Source organism: Tinamus guttatus, unplaced genomic scaffold, assembly GCF_059628265.1.
Source record: "Tinamus guttatus ecotype Peru unplaced genomic scaffold, ASM5962826v1 Tinamus_guttatus_pri_ptg000115l, whole genome shotgun sequence".
In the NCBI taxonomy this organism is placed as follows: domain Eukaryota; kingdom Metazoa; phylum Chordata; class Aves; order Tinamiformes; family Tinamidae; genus Tinamus; species Tinamus guttatus.
In genome coordinates this window covers 3730135-3755812 of record NW_028288649.1, presented here as the reverse complement: position 1 = coordinate 3755812, position 25678 = coordinate 3730135, and the positions used below count along the sequence as shown (strand labels likewise).

Sequence of the window (25678 nt, the reverse complement as noted above, 5' to 3'; positions counted from 1 at the left end):
TAATGTAAAGACAGTAAAGGATCTGCTTTGTGATTTATAATTAAGGAACAAAGGAAGAAAATAAGAACAAAAATAAATATGGAGTGAACTATATACAGAATACTGAAACTCTGGAGGACAACCAACAGTGGAAACATAGTAACTTCAAAACCAGAGACAGAGACAGGAATTTATAATATATTTTTCTATGAAGAATAGGAAGGACACACACAGAATACATATGACATGTAAATGTTAGCTGGGAGAAGTGCAAATGATTTTAAAACATCAAATGGCACTGTCAGTGGGAAAAAAAAATGCAACCACAGTAAAACAAGTCATGCAACCATCTATGAAAAAATAGCAGAGGAGTGATGTTATTAGAAAACAGTCCAGTTAGAGTGGCAGCAAAATATATAAGATGTAAGCTCTTAATCTTACACATGTAACAAGGCTACAACAGACTAATCAGTCCTCAAACAGCATTTAGGCTAAATACAACAGGATACAGTGATCATGATGTTTCCCTATAGAACTATATAACAGTGATAAAAACCAGGAACCAAATTCTACACCAAAAAAATACACGGATGATCTTGCTAGCACAAGAGTAAAATAATGATATTTTCTAAACACTTGAAAACACTCATATTTTCCCTTTGCTTAGGTAGATCATGACAAATTGGGATTACCGCACCAGACAGTTTTCTGCTTAAAAAAAAAAAAAACCATCTTTTTCAAGAGTGTGCAGGAGTGGAATAACAACTGAGCATCTCACAAAACAGTAAGATTTACCTTAGATAGCTGCACTTTATATTTCATGATGAATTTAGATTCCAGTTATACATAAACAGGCTGAACACCACACTATGTGTTAGAAATCATTGATCGGGAACTGCAGCAACGATTCCAGTTTCAGTGACATAAACACCCTTCCAAGGAACACCAAGAATTGTCTCATCGCACACTTTGCCATCCTGAAAGGGGGCCTTTTGAACAACATGGGGGTAAATCTGTCAAACAAGATTGCCAGGGAACCCCATACCCAAGGAGTACAGATTTTGCACAGGCCACCAAGTTTCATAGTGTGTAACACTAGAGATGAGGCTGGTAGAATTAGGCTGTTTTGATGTTGGTAACAGTAGTATGGTGGTGGCACCCACTCTAAGTTCTCTCCTAGGAATATGGGAATTTTGCAGCCCCCACTGGGCTGAACTACTCCCCTGAATACTGCCTGCGAACACCCCCTTCTGGGATCTCCCTTTGGAGACTGCCCAGGCTAGGAGAAACAACGACACAAGCAGAAACAGCAATTCTAGGCATTTTACTGAGGCCTGGTCTTAGCTTCCCGAGGGAGAATGCAGAGCTCCCAAAGCAACACAGCAACCCAGGCACAGGAGCACTGCTTCGGTCAACGAACTGCTGTGCAAGCTGCGAGCTCGCAGGCCCCAAGCCCCTTTTTCTTAGTTAGGAATATTCAAAAAAGAGAGACAGAAACCTACCTCTCATAAAGCAGTCACTGACCTTTCTTTTTTTTAAAGGAAATCATGGTGGGAGATGGCACGCTCAGCTCTGTATTCTGCTTCCGAGCACCCACCAGTGCCAAGTACAGAACAGATACTACAAGGATACAGGAAAGCTCAATTCAGAGCTATGCATGCTGCCCTGATTGCATGCAAAATGGTAACATTTTCGAGAGAGAAAGAGAGAAAAAAAAAATCCCCCTCCCTCCCCCCCCAAAAAAAACACTCAAAGACTGGAAGTATCAACAAATAAGGCAGAATTTCTGCATGGAAATTGGACACTTAAATTCTCAGTTAGCTTTTATCGAGTCTATATTCTATCTCGATTACAGCACACCTAATACAACATGATTTTGCCCTGTACCAAACATGATAGAAGACAAATTGTATCAGAATAGAGCCTAGTGAGAAAAAAAGATCACTTGAGATCTGTACAAATTTTGTCCATTGGTCTTATTTTTAACAAAACAGTTGCTTCTCCTGGCATAAGCTTAAACTCCACCAATTCATACCAATAGCATGGTATCTTGCTACCCACTGTTTTTAAAGCAAACCCTCTTAGTGAACTCTGATCAATCAATACTGGCACAACCCAAAGAACATCCTAAATCAGCTTGCTTTCCTGGATGGGCTATTCTCAGTCCTTCATGACTGCACTTCCCATCCTAGAACCTGAGGGAATCAGTTCATGCTAGGGCCCAGCATCCCTCCCAGTAGGAGGTTTGGGATGCTGGCAATCCGCCACTCACTGGTCAGATGCTGTAGGTTAAAAATTAATGTACTGAATCAATAAAGCAAATTATCTATGTACAATCCAGCTCCAAAGGCTCCTGCTCACTGGAGGTTTATCACAATCTGGCAGAGCACTGAAGTCAAGTCAGGCTTAAAAATCTATCCTGGATATGTGTGAAGTTTGTGTATCTATAATAAACAGCTCATGAGGCAAACACATCGCTGAGCTAATCTGAAATGTGCATCTGTCTGTCCATGATAAAAGCCTTCATCTGCGTGTAAAATTTTACACCGATGGGTAGATAATTAAACTGCCTGAGAAAGTGGGCAAAAAGGATCAAGAATGTATTTTTATGAGTGTTGGGCTATGCCGATGGCAGTAGGATAACTCCTCCCAGGCAGAACTGCAGTGGTTTCCTCCCAGCTGACGCCAGTCAAGGGAGACCCAAAGCAGCTGGACAGGCTTAACAGTGGCAGCACATTTCCGTCACACTCCACACACTGGGGCTGGGTTTCTGTTTGAGCTCTCCTCAGGGCTGCCTAGCCACATGAACTAGTGAAATTCTGTGCTACCTCTTCACAAGGAGTTGAAACTATGGGTGTTTTGGGCGGTTTTTGAGAGTTTTGTTTTTTTTTTTTTTTTTTTTGCTAGTTTAATCAGCAGCATTTATCTAATAATTTATTATCAGCAACCTGCTTCCATCCCTTTGCTGAAAGACACTGAGAAAGCTCCTCAAAGGACCTTATCCTTCCCTACAACCAATTATTTTATCTTGGCCTGCAAGGGAGAAACAGCTGTGGAAGACCTACCACAACCTGGATATTCTTGGGCAAGTAACTTGGCTTCTGTCCCACAGGGATACTTCAGACAACAAGGATACCTCTCCTTCCCGTAAGCTGTTATCCGAGGAGGTCTTCATCCACTAAAAGGCCACTGTTATTTGCTTGTCTACAGGAAAACACACACGTCCTTCCACTACAGATCTTTAAAGAAAGTTATGCTCTTTTCTTCTTGCAGCAGCAGAAAATCATTCCCAGCTAGCTACAAAAAAGAGAGTCTTCACAAGCCCTCTGACCTATTCCTAACCCTATATATAGTCTGGATAAAACAAAGAAAACCAATAATACCATAAACCAGTTTTCAGTCTCGGAGATGTAAGAGACAACTTCACACCTAATCTGTAGACATATAAACTGTGATAGATAAATGAGCCAGTCATCCAGCCTTGACAAAACACTGGGCACTGCAAAACCTCTCTTTTCTATCGTGCTTTGATAATTCTGAAAATATTGTGATTTTTTGACCTACTCACAAACTAAAGCTACAAGGATTGATCTGACTTAAAAAGTGAATATTACAAAACAGTTGTTTTACTAATGTTACTAAGAACATGCTTTCAAAATCACAGCTTCCATGGAAAGTTATTGTAAGAAAGAGTCAAGAAAGGTCTGTGATGCTTGAAGTGAGAATTATAGAGTAGGCAGCATGGCTACAGGCAGTATTTCTAAATATCTTAACATCATTAGAAATACTGATGAAAATGCAATAATAGCAAAGAAGCACTCACAAGTGAGGGAAAAATATAATTTGAGTACCATGTTCCTCAGGCAAAAAAGTGGACTAATAAATCATATACTTTATCAGCTCTCATATTTTGATACAATGTATAAACATAAAAATGGATGAGACTCCCCCTCCTCCCCATTGTTTTTCTTCATATTTCATGTCTACAACCAAATTACTCGACATTCACAGGAGCAAAATTTTCAAGCAGCCTAAAAACCATCAAGAGGGTTTTTCTGTGTGTGTTGTTTTTGTTTTTTTAAACCAGCAGCACAAGTGTTTGCAAGGACACTCAGAAATCTGGTAATTAAGTACTTCAGCCAGCTCTCTCCTCCACAGGTACAAATGAGAGGACCAAAAAACAGCATTTCTTGCAAAAACACTGAGTTGCACTAAGTGAAGACGGTAGCTGGAGTATCGCTATATAGAAACTGTTCACAAGAAGTGAACAGTGCTCTTGAATCATTTTGACAACCTCCAATCCAAGAGATGCTAAACTAAGATGCAAACAATATCCTGGCCCTCAGATTTTTATCTAATCTAGTAGAGTATTAAACTGTTTTTTAAGCAGGTGACTATTTCCTAACTTGTAAGATTGATTATATGATCCCAAAGGTCTTTTCATTCTGTAATTTCCATGGCTGCTCCCGGGGCGGATTTACCAAGCAGACAGATCCCACAGGAGGCTCTGGCCGCTCAGTGAGGGAGAGCCCCTGCAGCTCGTGCCACCCCTACGCGCCAAGTGCTTCCAGCTTCCCAGGAATGCGCCCGTGCAGGCACTCAAACTGCTAGAGAAGCCTCTTCCCTCTGGCAGGGCAGGAAGGGCAGGCATGCGGAGGGCCCTCGTTGGACGGACACAGCCAGACCCCGGCCGCCTCCGACTGCTGCTGCAGGAGGGGGTCCCGCTGGCTCGAACACGAGCGCGCAGGGAGCAAGCAGACTTACAGAGCGCACGTTCTCTCTCTCTCCCCTTTACACACTTATATCTCTGACACTGACTGCTGTCTGAGCAGGGGGATATTATGATATGTCATCTATACTGTCTTAAAGTGACAGCATTTGCCTTCAGTTGAGACAACCCGATTTGAATGCGCTCAAATTTAAAGACCATTTGATTTGAAAAGGCAGAGGAAAAAAGAGCACTGAGGCTACGCCTCACTGCTGAGACAAGAAGGGAGCTCGAAAGAAAGCAGCAGTGATGGATGAAGGTGAAAAAGAGAGCTGTTAGAAAATGGATTTAAAATAAAGAATCACTTATTCTACCTGGGGTGTACTTAAAAAACGATGTAGTCCATTTCTTTTCTCTGAACTTGGCACACATGACAATGTCTTCCACTATCAGCTTCTAATCATTTATTTACCAACACGAAAGATTTAAGGCCTTTCGTTTTCAGACTTCTGACTTTGCATAAGAAGTTGTGGAAGACTAGGGACAGGAAGAGAGTCATATTTCTTTTTAAAAAGCAGAATGGCATAAAATGCAATTCCATGTTTCAAGTTTATATGTGCACATTCAAAACAAATGCACTCTGTGCACTGGAAGCTGGACAGATTATGAGATGTTTGAAAGGCAGAAGGTAAAACTGCACAGGAGATCCCCATCTGCCCTGATTATACTGAAATGGACTTTCAATGAGCACCTGCTTATTTCCTAAAAACAAACCAATCAAACAAAAAAAAAATACTGTATAGAGCAAGGAAGAGTTTAAAAGAAAAAAAAAAAAAGAAAAAAAAATACTAAATTTGTTTAATCTGGTTTTCCCTCAGAAGACAGCTGTTGATTTGCTATCAGCATCAGAGGTCTACTCTGCTTAAACTGTTGTGGAGTAAGACCTTGTTCATCTTGAGAATGGTTATTGAAGGTTTTCTTTTTTTTTGGTTGGTTGGTTGGTTCGTTAGTTGGTTTTGCTTCCTTTTGTTTCTGATTGAATGCCAAGAGCTTTTCAATAGACAGACCCTTGGAACAGAGGATGCCTGCGAAATATTAAAGTTGAGAAAAGTAAGATATCCAATTAGATAAACTCAGGCTGAAAATGGGCCAACACAAAATATTCAATTAGCTTGCAGCCTGACCCCACAGACTGCCGGGGATGATTCAAACAGACGAGCTGTCTTTGTCATTCTCACCACACAGAAAGACTTTGAGGAAGCTTCTCATCGCAAGAAAGCAGAGACTAAAATAAGTCTTGGCAGCAGCACAGGTTACAAAGCAAATAGGTATAGGTATTTAAGCAGACAATAATTTCTGAACCATTGCAATGACAAAACCTTTGAAAACTGTTGCTATAACATGGTTTAAACAACCTTTCACATTAATCCATCCTCCTAGACTGTATGGCTAGGATAGATAGTATAGGCTTAAAATGAATCTAGCAAAATGAATCTAGTAAGAACTACTTAAAGAACTGTCTGTTCCAGAACTTTGTGAAAGTTTAATGTAAATATATATACATATAAAAAAAATTGATCAAATTTATGGAAGAAAAATGCACCAACATTTGTTAGCTCCCATTATGCAAACTCTTGTCCCTCGGCTGGCAGGGCAAACTGGAAAGACACCATTACACCTCCTTGATCACATACACTTCTCAGTGTCACCAAGCAGCAAGACAGGGGTTCAGACAAGCCTCAAGTCTGATTCTGCATGGCTGCTGGTTTTGGTAGGTTTTTTCTGATAATTAAAATGTTCAGTTCCATACAAATGCTTCATGTATGATTGTGTTCATCTACATGAACTGAGAAGAATATATTTAGTTACATACATTCTCCTCAATGCTTTTGAAGTTATTCTGGAACAGTTCATGGCAGTCATGAAACATGTCAGCCCACAAACTCCCCAATTTCATGGCTTACTGGCTATCTCCCTTCCCTCTCTGTTGTGGGCTGGAACAGGCACAGAGGGATAAAATGAGAGAGATTTTTAGGTATCCATTGAAACAAAGTCTTCCTTAAGGTCTTCACTTTAGGCTTCTCCCATGCTAGGAAGGGCCAGGGAATTTCACCCATGTTCCAATATGCTGTGGAGCAAAATAATGCAGCAGGTGCTAGACAGGGAAATCAAGAGCTGGAGCAAGGGAGAAGGCAGGAAGAGGAGGTAGGAGAAGGAAGAATTAATTCAGAAAGGAAGCAAAGAGAGAGTAGGACTAACAGGAAAACAAATAAAAGGGAAGAGCAAGACTGTGTCCTGCCTGCAGCTTGATTTCTAGGTAGAAAACTTAGTGGGGTCCGCTCGTATTCTACAGATTGACTAGTTTAATGCATTTTTAGACTAACTGATCTCTTCTGTTTTTCTGCAAAGCTCTGTAAAGGGCGAGTGGTCAAACCACAACAACAAGCAAGCAACCTCCCCAAAAGAAAACAAACAAACCAAAAAGAAAAAAAAAAAAAAACAGAAATCTGTTTTGGCCAAAGAAAACCTTCTGTTTCAGCTTTCTAATCAAATCAAGCTGATCTTTGAACCCACTATCATCCTGAACAGCAAGCCAGTGCCTTTTATTTGAAAAGTTGAGGGAGCTTCCTGCCTGCTTTTGTTAAAGCTCACTAAATTTCACTCAGTTTGTGACTTCAGTCAACATTTCAATAAATAAACCTATTTCAATAAATATACCGCTTTATCTAAAAAAATTCACCCACCTCTACTAACACAAATTTTAACCATCCACATCTTGTCTTTGGGAGCTTCCTTATTTATTTGCTGTGCACTTTGAATTTAATAAGAAGTTTTTGAGAGGAAAAAGAGACTCCAGCAGGCTGGACAAATGCACAAGGCAGCAGCCACTCTATGTGCTATTGTTGCAGGAAGCTGTTAGAACACAACTAAAGGACTCACTTTGCCACTTGTTCCCTTCCTCTTCATTATTATCAGAAGTGGCTACCACCTTCCAGAGCCACTCTTCTGTTTTCATAGCTACAGACCTCATATACTCTCTGGCTACATCAGGTTATATTACACTTCCTGATCTCATGCAAATCTTGTATGACCACACAGCCCAGCAACCTACCAAACTTCCAAAGTAATAGGTGTATTTATCACCTATTACTATTTACTATTACTAAATAGGTAATTTATCACCACACACCTTTGCCTGTTTTCCACTACCCCGTTTAGCCATCCACCATCCTGAACCTTAGTCCAATAATTAAACTCCTTAACGTGGTCAAATGAAAAGTGGCAACTAAGTGATTCTAATAAACAAACAATTCTGCAACTGTACTTGCCTGAAACTAAGGCCAAAATTTAGCCCCAGATCAGCAAATTTTAGGACATAAGGATGGCATAATCTGGATTTCTGCTGTGTCACACCCTGTTGTCTCTGGCAGGAAAAGCAAACGACATCCAAGAGAAGCAGCAAGCTGCCAGCTTTCCAGTGATTAACACTGTATCATTTCAGTTCTAGATTTGTTGAGAGGGACTTTTGAACCAGCATTAATATACATCTCTTGTACACCCAAGAGAGGGGGAGGAAGAGGAGAGAAAAGGCTTATTTAGGAAAACTTGAGATGATGTTACACTACACTTCAACCCCGAAAGAAAAAGTTCTGTAATAAATCTTTATGATGAAAGTGGTGCTGCCAGACAGACACGGAAACAAGTGAAAGAAAAATCTAGAGTTCCACTCCTCTGTGTTACCATTCAGTGATGTCTCTGCTAAATACACTCACTTCACCAATAGCTAGATTTCTTTTTTTTTTTTTTTTTTTTTTTTTTTTTAAATTACTAGTCTGTTTGCAACCTCAGGTCTTGCTGGATCAATGATTGTCATCAGCAGAAGATTCTTCCAGCCAAATTATGTCTTCAGCTATACCTGAGTGACTCTGCTCAATTCTACTCAGCAATCGGAACTTAATTAAAAATTCTGCTGAGAACGTGTGGCCCAGCATAGGAAGCGGCTCATCATGTCACAGCTGTATTAGCGCTGCTGCACTGATGGGAACATGAACTAATAAAAACATTTTTGTTCATTCTGAAATGAATACCCTGGACTTTCATTAGACACTGGAAGCACCTGATGTGAGATAAGGATCGGATCAGTGAGCTGATCCGTTTTGCAAGATTATTCTAGTCAGATGATCATTTTCCAAATTAAAAAACTCATCGAATAAAGGGCATCTCAGCTGCAACTTAAAAAATATATATGTTAGATCTACTTACCCTGCCTGTAATATGCAGGGAGTTATTCAGAGAATTGAAATGGCTGCAAAGTTTTGGGTCTTTCCATTATAAACGCAAAGATTTCGCTCATTTTGACCTATAATCCATTGCTTGGTTAATTTCTACTATTTGAGTGATTCTAAACAGAGAGAGAATAGCTAAATACTCCTTTCTACATGGCTAAGTACAATTACCTTTTTTTTGATCAACAAGTATAGTACGTTAAATTTCACTACGTGAAGACACTGCCTTTGTAGTAGCATTAGGACAACCATGAGAGATGTGTTTGCACTTATAGAGTGGTTTTCTGCCAAAGGCCCATCTAGTGGCTCCATGGCAGTTACCTAGGAAAAGCAAGACTACTACTACAAAACCTGGATTTCATATATTGGTGATGATCCTGAATTGGAAAAAAAAAAAAAAAAAAAAAAAAAATCAGAGGTCCCCAAGTCAAAATGAATAGTTTTCCAAAAATTCATTTGGGAAAAAAATTCTCAAAGTCTGACAGACTCAACTGAAAATGCAAAATTAAGAGACACATCAATCTACAACTTTGTTTTCTGCATATGCTTACAGATAGCTTCTTTGGTAACTGTGAATGTTATTTTGAATACTGAAGCTGTTAAAGAGTGAGAGATGAATACTCACATGAATACTCACTCAAATTAAGAGAAGATTTAGATTTGACATGTTCCTAATTTTGGCATGCTTACTTTACACAAAAACCTCACAGATTTGGGCTTGATTAGCACAGACACTCAAATAAAACTTTTAGCTAAAATAACCAATAATATTTTGTTAAAATGTAACATTGAGTTCTAACAGATTTTAGATTGCATGTCCCTAGGACATCTTGTTTCCATTACACAAACATGTAATTTCTAAAATTAACTAAAATAATATGAGGTAGGATTATAATTAAACACACAATACATGATACAAGGCGAGTTGATTAGGTAAAGAGATTAGTTTAAGCTACTAATGTCAACTGTGAATTCAGCTGTAAAATTCAAAATGTGCAAATCAAACTAGGCTGTTGCTGAATTCTTTACCAACTATTAATGCTTTTTTCTTCCATGGCATTTTTCTTCTTTAGTTTTGAGAGCATTTTATAATGGTCACTATCATTACCTCTGGTATTATACAGCTTTTATGAAACAAGAGTGCCTACAGGGAAAAGCTCTATATCATTTTACTTTCTTATCATCCTCATTTTTAATCTAGACTCCAACAAGGAGAAGTTCAAAATATCATTAAGGGTCTGGTTTCAAGCGTGTTAGAGTTAATGGAAAATCTCCCTCCAATCTTAAAAAAAAGATTTCGCCCCAGGCTTCAAATCACTTTTTCTCTTTATTGCACTTGCTATTTGAACTTTACCTGAGCTTCACTATATAATCCCTAAAGCAGCAGAAGAATCATTTTTACTTTATTAGACACTCACCTCAAACCACTGGCCGTGGGACTGCATTTTAAGGATGACGCAAGGATCCGGCTTTGAGAGGGCATCCCTGTCTGAAATGCCTTTGCATGCAACTCGCAGCTCCACTTTAGTCAGGCATGGGCTGTTAAAAATTCCCAGGGTATTGGCTGCTGATTCATAGATGTTGCTCATTTTCTTCATTCCTTTTTCTGTAAGGAGAAAGAGGGCCCATTAAGAACAACATACGCACAATACAAACCTTCCTTCCATGAGGAAACCAAGAATGTTCTGCTAACGAATGGAACCTGTAACTGTGAAAAAAGATCCAGAGCAAAAGAAAAAACAGAAATAAATATTTTTTTAAAGAAGAAATCAAAGGAGTGCCTATAGAAGACAGAAATGTATTATCTTTCACATTTAGAAATAAGCCAACTTCAGAATGAAACTTTCCACTGTCCCTACACCTCAAGTTGACCTTCAGTTTACAGGTCTGTTCCTGCTTTTGCAGCCACATTTCACTGGGCCAAAGGACAACAGTAATTGTGAACTGTTTTCCTGATAGCACCTCATTTTAGTTATTTCTCTGTACACCAGCTAAAAGCACACTCCATTTTACCCCAAATTTTTGCACAAACCCAAGAGAAGGCAGTGCTTTTCATATTGAACTTAAATTCCAAAACACGTTTCCCTCCATGGCCACGTTTGCAGCAGACCATTACGTCCCCCCGAGGAAGGAGCTGAGCTGGGTCGTGTGGGCAGGAGCGCAGCAGAGCTACACGTCTGACCCCTGGAAATCCATACCTCCATAGGAGAAAAACTACCCTTATCCTCTCCTTCCCCCAAAAGCAAAAGCTGCAAAAAAAAAAAAAAACAAAAAACAAAAACAAAAAAAAAACAAAAAAAAAACCATTTGACACTTTTTAGAGGGCAGATTCAAGTTATCAGATTATTAATGGGCTTTCTGTGGCCTGTTTAAATCCTCTTCATTGTCTCTTGCACAACACCCAATTCTCAGAGGTTAATGGTTTTTAAAAACTGCTTTGATGAAAGTTAACTTTCAGCGAAATGGAATTGGAATACCAACTCTGAGAATTAGAAAAAAGTCTTGAAAATACAGCTTTCCTTTTAACTATAAAGGCAAAACTAGAAAGATATTTCCAAATTCAAAGTAAGAAGAAGTGGTGATACCATGTGGAGCTCTCAGAAACACAGATGAGCTTTAGAAATGTGAGCCTGAATGATGAAGCAGACCTGCTCTCCCTGCAGATAAGAACATAGCACCTATTTAAAACAGTTCTTCTAATCAGTACTCACCAAGTTTATTAGTGGGTTTGGTTTGCTTTTCCTCCTCTCTCCCCAGTCTCTCCTGAGAGAACCCTCAGGCTGTTGGGTTCTGTACGAGTCTAAATCAAATGGATATGGACAAACTCAAATCTCTCCTTCGGGCTCCGGATCTACAGGCATGTAGCCTCAAAGTAAAACAGCCTTCCTTGGAGACCCCACCATAGTAGGGGGTGTCTAACAGCCCAAAATCTTGACAGCCTCCTTCAGGCCTTCCCATTACCTGCAAATTCTACCATCTTAAATTATATTCCCTTGTATTTACCCCCTAGGAAAGAAACATGATCAGGAAAAACAAAGCAAAATATGGAGAAGATATTGTAATTAGGTCCTCTTAAAGAGCCAAAAGAGTGCATTCAACTTCCGCACAGAAATAAACCAGTTTAAGTTAGTCGGGACACTCAACACTTCGGTGTCTTCGGCAGGGGGGGAGCACCTTGCCATTAGCTTCAGTGCAGGCAAGATCACGGCCTGAGGCTGAAACCAAGGCAGGCAAGATCACGGCCTGAGGCTGAAACCAAGGCAGGCAAGATCACGGCCTGAGGTTGAAACCAAGGGCAAGCGAACGGCGCCCGCCCAAAGCGGAGGCGCCCTCCCGACCTGAGGGCCCTCTGCGGCCGAGAGGGGCCTGGCGCCTGCTGCACCAACCACGCAGCACAGTCCAAGGCCCAGCATTCATCACAAGACTCTTCTTTTTAAATCTACTTCTAATATATCCACAAAATATGATGTTACCCTGCTTTCCGTCTATTCAGATTACAGAAAGAGAATTAGAAGCCAATGGGACAGGGGAAAGGGAGGAACTGTTGCCTAATTATTCATCATCCGATAATCCCATTTCCTTCAGAAAAAGCTGCTCAACAACCTCATCCCACACATTTACAAGACATTTTTACACGTTGCCCTTTCCAAATTGAAAGTCATTTGAAAATTGGGTTAATTCTGTCTCATGCACATCTTATACCATTAATGAAATGTCATCCTTTGTGCAGAAATGGGCTGGTGATTTAATTAAACTGGATGATTTCAATACTAATGAGAAGCAGGGAGAAGTAGCAGAACGAGAGGGAGAGGGGTATTTTTCTTCGTCTCGCAATAATTATATATTGGGGATTTTGGTTTTTTTGGTGAACAGCGGGTAAGTATAAAGTTATATTTCTTTTTATCACTACATACTTTAGCTTTTACAAGTTCTAAATTTATCAACAGAAAAGATCAAGCCATTCTTTTGTCTCATTATATTCTTCTTTTAATATAATCACCAGTTTGGGCTGTTGAACTGATGTCATGTTACCAGGAAGCTAGGGATCTGAAAAACAGCTTTGGAGCCTACCAAAAGTAGCTTTTTAAGAAAAGTATTATTTTTACATAAGCTTAGACAAAGCTTGCGTAAGAAGCCTTTTGTCAATTAGCTGGCTTCACTGCTGATGGAGGAATAAATTAGAGTATTCATTTTTCCTTGCTACCAACTTTTCCCTCTTCCCTTCATTAGCACCTCGTTATTCTTTCAAGCCCCACACAGCTCTTCTGTTCACTAATTAAGAATTATATCTCTGAGGGAGAAAGCATGGAGTAGATATGAAAGCAAACAAACTAAATGATAGGTCACATACTACTGAACTTTCTCCTTCACTGCTGCATGCATTCTTTCATTTCTTGTTGAAAACAGGAAAACGGCATCTCGATCTGTATAGGCTACCCACACTTCACTCCCACACAAACTCATTAGCCAGCGTTAGACTGCGCAGAACAAGAAGGCAAGAATGGGCCTCGTGTTTTCACCCTTCAATGATGAAATGACAAGGAAGAAGGCAGTACCACTTGTAAATAAATAAATAAAATGTTTGCTGTCTTAAAGTTATTGTGCTGCAATAAAAGCATGTGCTAAGCCAACAGCAACAAAAACTGTGTAAGAGACCTTGATAGCACCATGTACCCAACAAAATATGAAGAGTTGGGATGATTTTGGAAGACAGTTCCAACCTCCAATATAGGAAATTTTTCTCAGAGATTCAGAGCTTATTTAGTAGAAACTGGGTTCTTTTGACATTTTTAAGAGATTTGGGGAAAGTTGTTGCAAAATAGTAGCCTACATCAGCTCTTGGAGAGCCTCACCATAAAATTCTAAGCAGGCCCTGAAATAAATCTAACAGTACCTGTAGCCAAATTGCAGATTTCCTCCTGCCTGACCTATCATTTTGCTTTCCTGCACACTCCCTCAGCAAGTGCATCTATCTCAAAGTTTATCTGCAAGCTTCTCTATAGCCCCTTGTAAAGACTCAGGGGAGCACCCTGCTCAGCCTCACCTTCAGTTCATATCATAAATGGGTAGGAAATGGGAAAGATGTTGAGATTAAAGACAGTAACTAGTGCATCCTGCCTTTGGAAGTAGGGCTGTTACTTAGAAACCTGTACTCCGGATCAAAGTACACGCAGATGGATTGTGAGGTTGGGGGTTTCCTGTCGCCATATGTTGAGGGCTGTGTCTGAATCATTTGTTTCACTGGTGTCCTGGTAATGAAAAGAAGGAATGAAAAGGAGCCTACAGTATGTGTATGCTTCTGCACTAGTAACCACCAAGACTCCACTTCTGAAAAGCTAAATGATATTTACAGTCTATGCAGCAGTGGGAAGTGATGATGGTAGGGTGGTATGATATAAGACCTGTGAATAAACCCCTCCACATTAGGGCAACACCTATAAGCATTGAAAGTTGTAGCACTAACTGCTATCTATTTATAAATTATAGGCTGGAGAGACATTCAGCCTTTGGAATTCAGGAGCGGCTGAACTCTCTAAATAGAGGGCTTTGAACCTATAGTTAGTGGCTCTTCAAGGCTGTATGGTCTTGTAAAATTAAATATGAAAAACAAGTCTGCTGTCAGCAGATTAAAATTCATAAACTAGGACTGTGAGCTTCTGCTGGAAAACATTTAGTGCTCCACAGATTGAAAGAGATTGAAACCCACCTTTCCACACTATTAAGAATTGCAACTCTAGCAGCACTAGAAATACATTATTATCTAGATTTCTTCTAGAGTCTCACTTTGTGTTAAAACTAGCAAAATGAAAGGTATAAGTAGTGACACTCATTTTTTAGGTACAACCAATAACTTCAATTGGTAAGGATGGTCTGCATAAATAAAATGCAACTTTTAAAGTAATATATTAACTTTCTTACACAGTCTGATCTGAGATCCACAGAAGTCAGTGGGAAGAAACATCCACTGATTTCAATAAAGGGGTTCTGTTTCATGGTTTCCAACCCCAAGAGATCACATCTTTCCCCTATGTATTTTATTATTTAGCAACACAGTAATGAAAAATAATAATCAATAACAGAGGTTTCCAACATGTCAGAGTTGTCTCTTGAGACCTGACCCACACTTCTCTGAACATACCCAGTGGATTCAGCATATGTTTCTCAGGCCTTCAAGATTTTCTGTGCTTCTATCATAATTTTGTGTAGCAAAACTAAGTTACACAAAGCAGAGTAACAGGAAGATTTTTTAAAAAATATTAAAAAAAGACAGAGAGAGACAAAAAGAATGAGACTGTTGGATTTTCGGGTGCACAAGTTTAAAAGGGTTCCTCTGTTTAGTTGCCTGTTCAACTCCATCAGAACACATACCAATATCCTTGTAGGAAATCACTGCCAGTTGAGACCAACAATCATTTTTCTTTAAGGAATTTGTGAAATTTGTGACTGGGCATTCCCAGTCTCACTGGATTACTCTGACTCATCAGGGCTCCCCTGGTTGTGTAGAGCAAAGCCCATTCCCTCCTGTTCATCTTTGTGGGCACAGAATAAGCTGTGCACAGATGGCTATAGGTGGGAAGACATACTACACCAGACTACGGGCTCATGTCGATTCAGCAAGTTGGTTAAATGAATTAATTAAATAAGCTTTCTCATGAGCCTAAGACACGTAGCTTGCACAATGCCCCAGATAGGCAAGAAAGCCCAGAGAACAGACATCTTTACCATGAATATATGCCTGTGATTGAGGATTACAGATCAAACAAAGAAAATAACCTTCACCTTCTCAGACAAAAATCTGGGATTTGGACTAAAATCTTACCTGCGAGAGGAAAACACTGGACAGTAGCTCAGGAAGGTCATGCCAAGGTCAGAAGGCCGTGGTCTCTTGGCTTTTCCCTGTGCACTTCTGGAAAGTGCTTGACCCAACTTATTTCTGGCTACCAATCGGTATCTTAAACATAACTCAGTTGCCTATCTTGGACTGACCCACAGAATCCTGATTATCAGCTGTATCTCTAATTGTTGCATAAGACTCTCCTCCTAAAAATAACAAAAATGAATTAACGGCATCAGCTGCCATATAAATTGCTGCAGAAGTTTAAATGATCACAGCTAATAAAGACAAAATGCCAGTTGTCCAAATTAATTAGAGTATAAATTACAATGTAAAGAAAAGTGCATAGGTTCGCCAGCCCCTTCCAAAGAATAGTTCATGAAATTCAAAATAGGATTTTTACCTCTTCCCTTTGATTCTCTGGCTCATGCAACAATTAACAAGGACTATATCAGGTTACACCTACATAAATTAGAAAGGCCTCATTCACAAAATAAGCACTAATAATAAATTCAGAAAGGAAAATAGGTCTGGAGAATCTCCAGCAGTGTTATTTTGGTGTAATTTGCTTGGACAGAAAAGAAGGTTCAGAACAAAGTGCTAGCAAGGTATAGAAAATATAAAAATACTGGCAGTTCAAAGGACTTGTTACCATAGATCCAGCTGGCTCAGTTACAAGGGGCTACAAGAAAGTCACTGATGAGACATCTAATAAAGACATCTAACACATGACAGAAGATGGCCTTAACCAGACAACTTCATTTCAGTTAAAGGAGGGAAAAGAAGAGAGAAAAAAATAACACACAATAACACTGTATAAGGCAGAGAGAAAACAGACTGACTCATCTATATCCTGCCACGCCGTAACAGCTAGCCCCACTGCCATCTCCTTCACCTCAGCCTTGTTTCCTTAAATATGCTCTCCAAAACCTTCACTTGAAACTCAGAGATGCCAAACAAAACCACTAAATAGCTCCTGTTCCCTCTTCCATATTTTGTTCAAGAAAACATAAAACAAAGTGATTTCTTTTAATTTCACTTCTATTTTCAAAGCCGTTAGAACGGACACTGATAGCCTTCTCTCACAACTGTGTTAAAAATGTTTTTAAAGAAGTGAGGAAAGAAATATAGAAGTTCATACTATCCTATAACAACACGTTTCCAAGTGCTTAGTTTTTACATACTGTACTGAATAACAAGAAGTCCCTGTAAAATTTTGGTTGCTGAGGAGGTACATGATATGAGTACAAGATTGACTACTGGGTCTCAGGAGCCCACTGTACTGCTATTTAGATGATTTTTAGAGGCAATGCAAGTATGGGGGCAAGATATTGCTATACAGAAAAGTTCGTGATCCAGTAAAAAGTTTGTCTTAGTACGGCTGTGCGGTTTCACCAAAAAACAGCTCACTACATGGAAGCACAGGGTCTAAACTGCCAGCATGGATTCACATACCACACCTGCAGCTAAGTAATACATAAGCCCTGTAAGTCACTAAAGTGTAATTGAATCTGTCTCTGAACAATTTAACAGTGTCCTAACATGTGATACATATTTACTTGTCACTAAAAGCCAATAAGATGTTTTTAAACTTTTCGCATCTCAGTTCACTGCTGGCACTAAGCAATTATCAAAAAAATTACAGAAATAAAAAAAAATGCATCTACTATAGGGATATGCTTTCTCCTTTTTAAAATCACAGTTACTGAATGGAAAAGTATTCATCCTAATAAGACAAATTCTGAAGCATTATGTATCAGTTACTTATCTGAGAATCTTAAAAAAAAAAAAAAGCTTAATCACACCATACTTTCACCATACATCTTTCACCATACTTTTCAAGATAGACAAAACTGGAAGAAAATGAAATGATTCCAGCACTCTGAATCACAATTCTGCTACCAAACCTTCCCAGCTGAGAGCCTTCAGAATATATTTGGGACAAAATAATTGTTTTGAAAAATCTAAGCAGTTCTGAACAAGAAGGATAAAGAGTCTAAGACTTCACTGTGTTAATCCTCACATCATCATCTACACACATTTAAAATGCATTTGAAATGATAATAACCTACTACTGACTTTGCAAAACCACACAGATTACCAGCTACAAGGAAATGAAAATGCACTTTGCATTCCTCAGTTATACTCAATTACCCTGAAGTATGTATATAAACACATATAATGCTTGGAAGAGTTTATCCATTTACCAAGATAGCATATTGCAAACTGCTCATTTTACTCAACAGATGGCTGCAACGGCTTTTCCTGCAGCTTAAAAATGATCCTAGAAGAAAACACTGGTTTCTGCCTCTAGTCCAAAGATGGGAACATCAAGAATGAAAGTGAGGAAGAACTTCCAATTTGTCACTCAGTTCCTCCATTTGCAATGCCAACAGTAAGTAAAGTTACGGAAAGTTGATTTGAGGCCCCTTAGCAGCGTGAACAAAATGGATTTTGTTGGCTACTGAATCACACTCCTGAGACCAAGCTCAGCCTAAACTAGGACTGTGCCTTAAAGCCAAGGCTGCTGTGACTGTCAGGTGGGAGAGGAGCCAGGAGAAGAGGGCCCAACACTGCTGTGACAAGTCACTCCCACGCTCTCTTGTGTGGGGTTTCTGAAGGCCAGTGGTCATGCTGTGAGCAAGCCAGATAAGGGCAGAAGGGCGCCAGACCTAGATGAAAGGGCAGAAGGGCGCCAGGCCTAGCTGAAAGGGTGGAAGGACTGCTGACTAAGAGATAAGGAGATCTTGCGGAGAGTCAGATAAGGAGGCAAAGAGTTGAGACAAACAAGTAGAGGGGGACGGTCGTTAAATGTGAGGACACGTGGGCACTGTTAGTTAGCCTCTGTTAGTTAGCCTATCACACTGTATAGTTAGACGCATGGACGCGGGGTCTTGACCAATCATTGTAAAGAAGCGCTCGCGTGTACGGGGAAATCTTGCATAGAATTTCGTTGACGCAAATAAGAGCTAACCTATCCTGAGCTCAAGCTTTGCAATATGCATGAACCTAATTAAGCTATGTATAAAAGTGCACACTGAGTGTTCAATAAACGAGTCTTGTCGATGACCATATGGTGTCGCAGTCTCCCTTTCTCCTACACTCTTGCTCCACAGTAGTTGCTCCCCAAACACACTTGCCCCCTCAGGTTGGGAACAGCCTGGGCCGGGGCCTGCTCTGCCTGTTGGCTGCAGGCACCACATAACTTAGGCCAAACAGGCACTACCTGTTGGGCCTACCAGCAGCTGGGGCGGCCAGGCATCCGAACCTACAGCAGCTCCCTGAAGCACAAGCAACTCTGCCAACAAAACTGCACTTTTATTTGAAGGGTTCATTTCTTTTCTAGGTTTGTTTTCACTAGGTCTGTCTGACTGGAGACAGATAAATGGAGATTTGTCTGTATCCCCTGCCATACTGCTATAGTTTCCATCTCAAAGCAACAACAACAAAACACCCAACAACCTATGAACATACACAGCAATTGTGCTTTCCCGGTGAAATCCAAATGTCACCTTCAGCTTTGTTGGCATTTATGGATAACAAAAGGGTAAAATAATTCATCTCTGCTGAGTATTATGGAGTTTCTGTGTGTGTGTGCGCACGCACGGCTCTAGGTGACTCTGCATGTGCTAGATGATCTCCAAAGGTCCCTTCCAACCCTTATAATTCTATGATTCTATGTGGTGGCAGTGGAGCATTTTTTCTGTTCCTAAATAATGCACACAGAAATGCAGTAAAATCCAGTAAGAATTTTTGTCATTAGTATTGGCAGAAGTTCCACTGCCAACAGGCATACAAAATAAAAGCATAAAACTTTCTGATCTTGGCAATACTACCCAGTAGGAGATCATTTCATAAAGTTCACATTAAGCAAACACTAAGCAAAATCTAAGATTTGGCCACATATTGCAGAGGACTTCACCTACATTCATATGTCTTTAAAGGACAAATTTATAGAGTAAGTCACCCACTAGAGCTGCTATCAAAAATAACAGCGAGAAAGCAGTCCCAATAACCCCAAAGTGATGGCACTCTACTGAGAAGGGATGCAAGAGAATGGTGTTGAAATCCCTGCCAGATGTTCCCACTTCACAGTAAGTGCAGTGGTCAGACTATCCAAGACATCATGCTCTGTGAACTGAAAGTTTAAAGGGATTCTTGGGTTTTCTCTCCAAACCGGCAAAATCGATAATTCTGCAAAGCAGCTGTGGTAGGGAAACTCATTCATCTGCTGTTGTAGGAAGTTTAAGGACAGGAAATTTCAACTGGCAATCAGTCTTCAGTTGTTCAAAACATTCTTTTGTATCAATACAAGGGAGAAAATAACATAAAAGCAAGGATCCATTACACATCAGAAAAAGTCCACTGAGTTTCATTCAAGGATTTATCTTTATATTTAAGTGAACAGGTAACAACGTGCAATTGTGTTTCAGAGCTGCTGGTCTCCAATATTCTTAAGACTATGCCTTCCAGGAAATGCATTTGAGGAGTTTAAGTTATTTACTGTGTTCCTTGTGTAAAACAGTGTTCCTTGAAAAGAATATATACTCTTTAGAAATCACAAGAGGTTTTTTTCTGCACTACAAAAAGAAAAAAAAAAGAAAAAAAAAAGAGAAAATAAAAAGTAAGAGCCCGAGGTGGCTGTGAATTTAGATTAAAAGTGAACGTTATTTTCAATTGATAGGAAATACTGATACTTTAGCTGATAGGAAAGGGATCCTTCCATACATGCACTGGCATGACCGCACTCATCACTCTGGACATAATTCCACAGCAAGGACAGAATGAAATCTGCACAGCACATCAAGAGCACTGTGGATGCTCGGTAAATATTTTGCAGTGAAAACACATGCAGAAACAGAGAGAACACTACATGCACTGTGAAGACTATAACCTGAGACAACACACAAAACTTTCAAAACAAAAACACATAAAGCTTTCTATGAAGAAAGGACAAATATGATTGATCTCCCAAACAGAAATGTTCCTGTACTGTTGATAAACACATACACCACAACTGTAAAATGCCAGGGAGACCACACAGACAAGGAACCAGCACAGACCACCACGAGGAAGCACATTCACCAGCTGAATGCAGAGAGAAGATAATCCTGACAGTAAGGACAGCTGCAATAGCAAATGCAAAGGATGGAGGAAAGAAAATAAACATTTCACTTGAGCACACTCACAGGTGAATATCCAAGTTGCCGGTTGTCTGAAACATCAAAAATAGTTGCAAGTTCTATAAGCTTGAGAAAGGGAGCTGTCAGCACTTCCCTTACAAGTGATGCTCAGAGTCCTGGAAAAATAAAGGTGTAAATCTGCAACATCTGGTTGTGCCTGCCATTCCTTTCACACATGCTGCACGCCTCGCACCTTACTGAGAACATCTACCAACACATTCTTGTTCTCACCTCCAAAAAGCAGAAACACTGAAACAAGCCTGCCCAGAACTGCTCAGCTCATGGAGAGATTGACATTCCCAAAGACACTCTACAGAAAAGTAGAAACCCACAAAGAAGTTCTGGCAGACATGCTATGATACAAAAATGAACCTGCGATGACTAAACAGGGCTCTATGCACCCCCAAAAGCTGCCCAAAATTAAGAACATGCTACAACCTGGTCACTGTTAAGAGCACAAAGCAATGACTTCCCTCTTTAAGTACTTATATCTGTTTTTTAACTTTAAAACTAAAAGAAAACCCATTGCATTCTACACATGCATTTCCACAATTAGCCAGTATACATATGGACAATAACCAAAATACCCCTGTACAGACATTGATGTGACAACCAGATTGTTCTCTGAATACTTCAAATAGTCAGGATGTTTTAAAAATGCTCTGTGTTTATCTGCCTTACCCCTGCTCTACATTGATCCAGTACAGACAGGTCCAATGATGACAGAGATTTTTTTTTCCAAGACTTTTCAAGAATGGTGTCATCATAACTTTGTATAACTACTTGTTTGATGCATTAATATGTTTCAGTTTACACAGGTGTAAGGGAAATCCAGACAGAAGATATCTGAAAAGCTTTAATGAGTATGCAACCCAAGGTTCCCCTGTGCTAGCAGATTTAGCTTTTATTTTCTTGTCTGTTGCCAGGACTCCCAACAGACAAAGTTGCTCGAAGGGGAGGAAACATAAACAAGAAAAGAAAAATGAGGAAAGCTAAAGAGCATGGTTTGTCATAAATGCGTATCATCCCAATATCAAAAGTATATTCTCAATAATCTCAATAATCTTTAAGTGTTTCAATAACCTGGTAAACATTTTCCTCCCTTTCCACTTCGGATAGGTCTGTGCTATTCAAAATCGGCCTTGGGCACCTAAGGAAAGATGTATTATAACATTCTAATACCTTGTGAAAACATCTGCCCTTTCTGTATCTTCCTGTTATTTCATCCGTCAAAAGCACTGGCTGCCAATTACAAGCATTACAGCAACTGGAACTGACCTGGCAAATGATGAATGACCTTATTTATGCCATGGAGCAAAGATGCAAATTTTACCTATTCTTTCTACCTCTGCAAGAAAGAGATTATACAATAACCAGGTGTTAAACTGCTGCTGCACCAGCTCTGTAATGAGACTGAATGTGCAGCCACGTCACTGTTTTAAATTGCTTCAACTTTGGAGTAAATACATCAACAAAGACTGAAACGGAATATTAAGTTAGCATAATACATCAAAGTAATCTGCTGGTGTGCTACAGGAAAATAATTTCCATACTTCATTGAAGAATTCTTCAAATGACTCACTTGTGTAATATGTTATTAAATGAAGCACCTAAAGAGGGGTATCTTAAACATGAACTTAATTGGAGGCAGAAAGAGTACAAAGATTTAATACTTACAGGAGAAAAATCCTACTTCTTATTATGAGACTTAGCACAAGCTAGAAAACCTGGCAAGCAAATAAATTTCCTAGCTGAATTATCCTTTGTGCAGGATCTCAATTTCCCCTTGTCAGGTACATGGGCACTTTGCAACATGTTAAGAGAACTGCTTCATTCAAGTGATTATTGCATTTTTTTTTTTAAAGCAGCCACTTCAGGTATGAAGTCTCAGCTTGTTTTTTCTTTTTTTTTCAGCATCTGAGCAGTTTATGTTCTCTCCATCTCTGTTAAGTACTTTATCTTTTCCACCTTAGGTTTGTATCAAGACAACACTTCCACATGAGACAAGTTTTCCAAAATAAATTTCAGAGCAACCTGAATATCCCTACATTATGTTGGACAGTTATGTATATGCCAAAGGAATTCTTTAATTCTAAACATGCTACTGTTTTTCTGCCACCTTCTCAGAAAAAGTTATGCCCAAAATATTGCTCTAGATTAAGTGTGCACTATTGCACATTTAATGCATAGAAATTGTCTCAGAGTAGTTCAGAAGGGACCTCTGGAGCTCCCTCTTCCAATTGCTAATTCAAAGCAGCACCATTAGAGCAGACTACTCAGGACACTGTCCATCGAGTTCTGAACATCTCCAAGGATAGAGATCCCAAAGCCTCTCCAGGCCTCTGTTTGACCACTCTCCCTGCAAAAAACTTACCAGAGTGACTGGAATAGTCTGATACCACTCATTTTATCACTGTACTTCCAAAAGGAGTCTGGCTCCTCCTTCTCTATACCCTCCCCTGAGGTGACTGATGGCAGCGCTAAGACCACCCTCACCTCCCTCTTGCCTTCTGCCCTCAACACCGAAGAAACCTCCTCCTAGGATCTTTCCAGGGCTCTCTGGGACTTTACCAACTTAGTCAGCAGATAAAAATCTGAAGAACACATCCAGTTAACTCAGTTAAAGCAATTTAGGATAAAGAAGGAAAAGGACCACTACCATTTCCTGGATGCTATGGGCAGAAAACAAGGTTTAAAAGACAATACCTTAATCAAGAAGCACAAACTAAGAGCTTCACATGTGAAGCTGTTTACAGGATGCATCGCAGCTTTGGTTGGGCGGACAAAACTGGGAGCTCCCAACGTCTCTCATTGACACATTGCCCACAGAGCAACTCTTAATACAGGGACAAGAGTCTCTCATGGGGGCCTAATACTTCCCAAGCATTCCTGTAATGAGCACTCAAGAAAGGTAACACAGAGAAGCGTGGGTCTAATTCGGGTTGTTTTAGAGATACTTCTGAGGAAAAAAGAGGCTTCTTAGAACACCGTGATGAGTAAGGAAGACGTTTACATCATTTGTTTAAAATTGCTTCTACTCCTTGGTATTTCTGGAGTTCTTGAGTAACTCCATTCAGTCAGCGAACATATTAATTCAGACATATAGTGTCTTCAGGGCTATTTTGTTTTCCACTGCTACATTCAAAGATTGCACTGAGGAAGTGAAATATTTAAACCTGTTTTTACCTCCCAAGTGTTTCCAATTGGTTATAACTTCTCTCTGCAATATTTTAAAATTAAAACTTTAATTAAAGTTGCAATCATGAAGGTATTAATCTTTCTGTGTTTCTCAGGTTTTCTCTCTACATGTGCTGCTCTCTCTGTACAGTTACAGCTTCTTATTGCAGGGGACAGACTAGGTTGAGAACGTCACAGTTTTCTAGGAAAAAAAAAAACAAAAAAAACAACAACAAAAACCCACTAGCGTCTCCACATCAGCCCGATGCCTGAGATGTAAGGACTTCAAATCTGCCCATTATATGAAATCGCTTAGGAAAACCCAGAGATGTTTGGAAACTAAGAGCCTTCATTCACCTGCACCAGCCTGTCTGTTAACAATGTCACAGTTTTGTTATTTGCTAGACAGGTTCTAATTTGCAAATTTGCCAGAGCCCTCCCTGGCTCATCTATGCTGGCCTTTCTTCAGCAGTAAAATCAATAACCAAAAAACTAGCCCAGAGCAGAAGCTCTGTTTTGTTTTATCTTTGATTTTTTCACTTTTGAAATCTTTTCCTTGTCTGTTTGTTTTCTAGTCTTTTCAAAACAAAAGTCTCAAACCTCCCTAAGAGCAAGATAAAATCTTCAGGTCACCAAAATTTTATTTTATTCTCCCCATTTGCCAATGGGGAGTTAACTCTACCCTTAGAATATGTCAAAGCCTGCATGTAAGTTTTCCTGCCTAAAGAGGAACAGAAAATATTTCCTAAAAAACTATCAAGTAGGACAAAAAAGTGCCCGAATACCAGTCTATTTCTCATCTAGTATTCAGGCTTTTTTAAAAATTGAAATATGTATTTCATAGCAAGAATTTAAATATGTGTATATACACACACACAGATACACACACACTAAAGTATTTCAATCACTCCATTTGCAGTGATTTAATTTCTGGAAATGCTAATCTTCATTTATAATCTAAAGGAAAAATCTTTGAAATTATCCCTCATACACACTGCGAACTCCTAAGATGACATACCACAGACTCAAAACCAGGGGAAACTCTGTTATATTCTGTCATTACCTCTTTTTTTTTTTTTTTTTTCTAAATGCAAAAAAAGTACATCAGTGAATACAAATATCAATCTGCAAAGCTCTATTACCTGACTAACAACCAGCAGCCAATTAGCTCATATGAGAAGAAAACAAGCATTTACTGGAAAGGAGGAAACACTTCAATCTAGTCTGGGTTAGCCAGTGGTCTGACCTTATCTTGCGTGGTACTAAACAGGCAACTTATTATCAAAATTAGGACCTGTCATCAAGAGCAACTGTGAGTCTTTCTTCATATTTAAAAGATTTTGTTTTAAGAGGCTGAAAGAGGCTAGGAAAGCCATTTATATATTCTTCATTACTAAGCTTTTTACAGTCCTAGTCTTTGCACTTATAACACTTTCTGGTTATAAACCTACTGCCTTTTTTTTTTCTCCTTCTTTTCTCTTTTACAACTCTCATCCATAAGAAATTGGCT

The 25678-nt window shown here is 39.5% G+C and overlaps 1 protein-coding gene across 2 annotated transcripts in view; it reads right to left on the bottom strand.

Annotated features, from left to right (window-relative positions):
• The window catches only part of CPNE4 (copine 4), a 195572-nt gene that overhangs the window by 146052 nt on the left and 23842 nt on the right, over positions 1–25678 (bottom strand). For both annotated transcript variants that reach the window (XM_088521122.1, XM_088521123.1), the window contains exon 2: positions 10392–10579. In XM_088521122.1, the coding sequence (XP_088377248.1) occupies positions 10392–10571 (180 nt within the window). In that variant the 5' untranslated portion in view covers positions 10572–10579. The remainder of the gene's footprint in view (positions 1–10391; positions 10580–25678) is intronic.